Raw genomic sequence first — 5,000 nt, forward strand, 5'->3', positions numbered from 1 at the left:
CATTGTTTTCCTACCTTCTCAGGACATACAGGTGAAATGTTAGGACATTGGAGTCCTGATAATGTAAGAAAACAAGTACACACACACACAAACACCCTAACACCCTAACACACACAAACACCCTAACACCCTAACACATACACACACCCTAACACACACATACTTAAACACACCTCGGTCCGGAAGGTACACCTGATCTCCGGCAGCACCTGCTGCACCTGTCTGACACCTGGTCTCTTAATCAGAGCATGAGTGTGAACCACGTAGGAGCATCACTGATTCCTTCGTGTGTGTGTGTGTGTGTGTGTGTGTGTGTGTGTGTGTGTGTGTGTGTGTGTGTGTGTGTGTGTGTGTGTGTGTGTGTGTGTGTGTGTGTGTGTGTGTGTGTGTGTGTGTGTGTGCGTGCGTGCGTGCGTGCGTGCGCAAAGAGCTGAGAGCAGACAGGGGAGAGCAGAGGGTCATTCAACAAAGAGAAACATTTTATCTCACTCTTTTATTTACCCTCGTTGAACTTTTTTTGGCCTAACATTTTACTCAGCAGGTAGCCTAGTGGTTAGAGCGTTGGACTAGTAACCGAAAGGTTGTTAGATCAAATCCCTGAGCTGACAAGGTAAAAATCTGTCGTTCTGCCCCTGAACAAGGCAGTTAATCCACTGTTCTTAGGCCGTCATTGTAAATAAGAATTTGTTCTTAACTGACTTGCCTGGTTAAATAAAGGTTCAATTAAAAGAAATACTCTGAGATTTCAAATTCTACTACACCCCTTTCCCCCAAACACAGTCCCACCCCTGTCCACCACCCTCTCCTACCCTCTCTGGGGGAGCACTTAACTCTGTGCCGGATCGACCGGGTCACTGTGGAGCTCGGCTCTGGAATGGTGTCCGCACGGCTCTCAGTGGCACTCTACCACCTCCACACAGCACACGGGACACTGCTACTGTAGAGCTGCTAGAACCATCGACCGCGGCAGAGTGGCCTCTGCAGAAAGACAGCCATCGATCCCTCCCTCCCCAGGAACTCAGTTAGAGAGAGAGAAAGAATGGATTCAGAGAAGAATGAGAGGGTATAGAGGTGAGGGAGAGAGCATGAGGTCTGAAAGCTGTCTCTCTCAGTGAGAGGTGAAAAGGACCTCGGGAGTGACTGCAGCACCAAACACACAGCGCACAAAAGAGTCCAACAACACAGACAGTAGACGTCTCACACTGAGGCTAGCATTACAACTTTCTACACACACGTACACACACTCTTTCTGATACATACTGACTCTAACTACGTGTGTGTGTGCGACTGTCTGGACACCCTGTTCTCTACAGAATGAGTTAGTGTCACATTAAGGCTGGTCGGGGTGCCAGTAGGGTTGCTAAGGGCAGTGAGTGTGTGTGTGTCTAATCTCATTTGGCTGCTCACAGGAGCGAATAATCTGCTAATTGTTGAGCACTGGCTACTTGTGTTGATGTCAACCTCTTAGAGCAGGCGAGTGTGTTTATGTGAGAGTGCTTTCTTGAGTGTGTGTGTGTGTGTTTACAGTGGGGCAAAAAAGTATTTAGTCAGCCACCAATTGTGCAAGTTCTCCCACTTAAAAAGATGAGAGAGGCCTGTAATTTTCATCATAGGTACATTTCAACTATGACAGACAAAATGAGAAAAAAAAATCCAGAAAATCCCATTGTAGGATTTTTTATGAATTTATTTGCAAATTATGGTGGAAAATAAGTATTTGGTCAATAACAAAAGTTTATCTCAATACTTTGTTATATACCCTTTGTTGGCAATGACAGAGGTCAAACGTTTTCTGTAAGTCTTCACAAGGTTTTCACACACTGTTGCTGGTATTTTGGCCCATTCCTCCATGCAGATCTCCTGTAGAGCAGTGATGTTTTGGGGCTGTTGCTGGGCAACACGGACTTTCAACTCCCTCCAAAGATTTTCTATTGGGTTGAGATCTGGAGACTGGCTAGGCCACTCCAGGACCTTGAAATGCTTCTTACGAAGCCACTCCTTCGTTGCCCGGTCGGTGTGTTTGGGATCATTGTCATGCTGAAAGACCCAGCCACGTTTCATCTTCAATGCCCTTGCTGATGGAAGGAGGTTTTCACTCAAAATCTCACGATACATGGCCCCATTCATTCTTTCCTTTACACGGATCAGTCGTCCTGGTCCCTTTGCAGAAAAACAGCCCCAAAGCATGATGTTTCCACCCCCATGCTTCACAGTAGGTATGGTGTTCTTTGGATGCAACTCAGCATTCTTTGTCCTCCAAACACGACAAATTGAGTTTTTACCAAAAAGTTATATTTTGGTTTCATCTGACCATATGACATTCTCCCAATCTTCTTCTGGATCATCCAAATGCTCTCTAGCAAACTTCAGACGGGCCTGGACATGTACTGGCTTAAGCAGGGGGACACGTCTGCCACTGCAGGATTTGAGTCCCTGGCGGCGTAGTGTGTTACTGATGGTAGGCTTTGTTACTTTGGTCCCAGCTCTCTGCAGGTCATTCACTAGGTCCCCCCGTGTGGTTCTGGGATTTTTGCTCACCGTTCTTGTGATCATTTTGACCCCACGGGGTGAGATCTTGCGTGGAGCCCCAGATCGAGGGAGATTATCAGTGGTCTTGTATGTCTTCCATTTCCTAATAATTGCTCCCACAGTTGATTTCTTCAAACCAAGCTGCTTACCTATTGCAGATTCAGTCTTCCCAGCCTGGTGCAGGTCTACAATTTAGTTTCTGGTGTCCTTTGACAGCTCTTTGGTCTTGGCCATAGTGGAGTTTGGAGTGTGACTGTTTGAGGTTGTGGACAGGTGTCTTTTATAATGATAACAAGTTCAAACAGGTGCCATTAATACAGGTAACGAATGGAGGACAGAGGAGCCTCTTAAAGAAGAAGTTACAGGTCTGTGAGAGCCAGAAATCTTGCTTGTTTGTAGTTGACCAAATACTTATTTTCCACCATAATTTGCAAATAAATTCATTAAAAATCCTACAATGTGATTTTCTGGAATTTTCTTTCTCATTTTTTCTGTCATAGTTGAAGTGTACCTATGATGAAAATTACAGGCCTCTCTCATCTTTTTAAGTGGGAGAACTTGCACAATTGGTGGCTGACTAAATACTTTTTTGCCCCACTGTATATGTAAATGGTCACAGGGCTCGGGTGGGGGGGTATGTTAGGTTAGTGTGTGTATTGATCTGCAGTGAGAGACAGACAGGGTGTGTATGTCTGGGATGTTTAGAGCCTGTTTAAGGTTTAAGGCTGCGGTAACATAATAACAACAAGATCCACAGGAACTAATGAGATGGAATTGAATGGAAAACAAGATGGAGTTTGTGCTTGGAGCTGGTAGCGCTCTGAGCAAGTCGAGGAGCACTGTGTGTATGTGTGTCCTGTATCTCTCTTTGTGTATCTGTTTAGTGTGTAACCCGTCTTTTCCCCTCCGTCTCCACAGAGCAGGTCCCAGGACTGAAGGACAGTAAGCGCGTTGAGGAGCTGCAGAACAAGGTGGTCTGTTGCCTTAGAGACCACCTGGGCTTTGGCCCCTCCTCCTCCTCCAAGGCCACGCCCCCTCTAAGTCGTGTGCTGGGTGTTAGGGCGGAGCTCCGCTCTCAGAGGACCCAGGGTCTGCAGAGGATCTTCTACCTGAAGCTGGAGGACCTGGTCCCACCCCCACCTCTGATTGACAGGTTCCTAGACACTCTGCCCTACTGATGCTGCCTGGGCTGATTATGCCCACACATACGTGTCACATCCTGTTTAAGACACCCCCCCCCCCCCAGAGCACCATGGAGCCACGCTCAGAGGAGCGAGACTCACTGAGCTACGCTGAGAGACAGCCAATCAAATTGCTTTTCACTCATTAAGGACAACCAATCAAAAAATGCTTTTCACGCCATAAAGACAATTATTCATATGCTTACCACTTTCTATCTGGACCGTTTTTCTCGTGTGATGGGAGGTTTTGAAAGGATGACAAAAAAATGAAAGTGACATTTCTCTGTCCTGTTTTAGTCTGGTTATGCCTGAAGGAGGAAAATAAGACCCAGGTCTTTGTTCTGGACTGGTTTGGCCTGCTTCAGTCTGGTTCGGTTCAGTCTGAAGTTCATAGCAGTCTGTCCTAGGGGAGGGGAATGCAGTCTGTGTGAGTAACTGTGTGACGCTCTGATGATGTCCCAGGGAAACTGCGAAATTGGAGGAAGGAGACATTTAAATAAAAAAAGGTATCGTCAGTCAAGATGACGTACAGCGTGAGTGACCCAGCAATCTGTCTGTGTGTGTGTGAGAGCTTAGTCACACAACAGAGTCTCCACCAGAAGGCATTAAATCAGAAGATCTATATAAAACACGCAACACACACAGTGAAGTGACTGCTGTTTGGCTCTGTTGTCCAAGTGCAATTTCTTTAGTGCTATCTTTTTTTTAAAGCAACAGCTAGAGATGGAAAGGTTTCATTTCAAACTCTAAATTATTGTAATACTAAGACTGGCCATGTACTGTCAGTCTGTCAGTAGCTCCGGGAGAAAGAGAGATTGGTGAGGAGGTACTGAGCACTAACCATTGATGACTCAGTCTCTCAGAATTGAACTGGCTGTAGTAGATTTAAGAATGAACTCTTAGGATTATTGGAGGAAAGAACGCAAGCAGCACTTACACCCTCAGAGGGTGACAAGCACAGACACACACCCACCCTGCTCCCCGAGAGAGGGAGCGAAGAGGCAGAGAGGAGGAGAACAGGAGAGGAGGAAAGGGGGGCTGGGAGTAGAAGGGTGCTCGATGGATGACTGTAAGGGGCCTGGGAGAGGTTGAAACATTCCGCAGTCATGCTCTTTTTATATGTTTGTAATATGGAGGCTGTGAGAGATTGGAGGACAATGTTACTGTCTATGTGTTTCCGTGTAGGAGTACAGGAGCATATGCATGGTGTGTTATAAGCTGTTATAAGCTCTTATGAAGCTGTTATGACAGCCTGGCCTGGTTTGTGTGTCAGACTGCGCCTGTGTGTGT

At 46.4% G+C, this 5,000-nt stretch overlaps 1 protein-coding gene across 3 annotated transcripts in view; it reads left to right on the forward strand.

Annotated features, from left to right (window-relative positions):
- Positions 1 to 5,000, forward strand: part of nr4a3 (nuclear receptor subfamily 4, group A, member 3) — a 37,443-nt gene that overhangs the window by 32,230 nt on the left and 213 nt on the right. For all 3 annotated transcript variants that reach the window (XM_071396334.1, XM_071396333.1, XM_071396335.1), the window contains one exon: positions 3,448 to 5,000. This exon is cut by the window's right edge and continues 213 nt beyond it. In XM_071396334.1, the coding sequence (XP_071252435.1) occupies positions 3,448 to 3,707 (260 nt within the window). In that variant the 3' untranslated portion in view covers positions 3,708 to 5,000. The remainder of the gene's footprint in view (positions 1 to 3,447) is intronic.

The sequence above is a fragment of the Salvelinus alpinus genome, chromosome 4 (genome assembly GCF_045679555.1).
Source record: "Salvelinus alpinus chromosome 4, SLU_Salpinus.1, whole genome shotgun sequence".
NCBI lineage: Eukaryota > Metazoa > Chordata > Actinopteri > Salmoniformes > Salmonidae > Salvelinus > Salvelinus alpinus.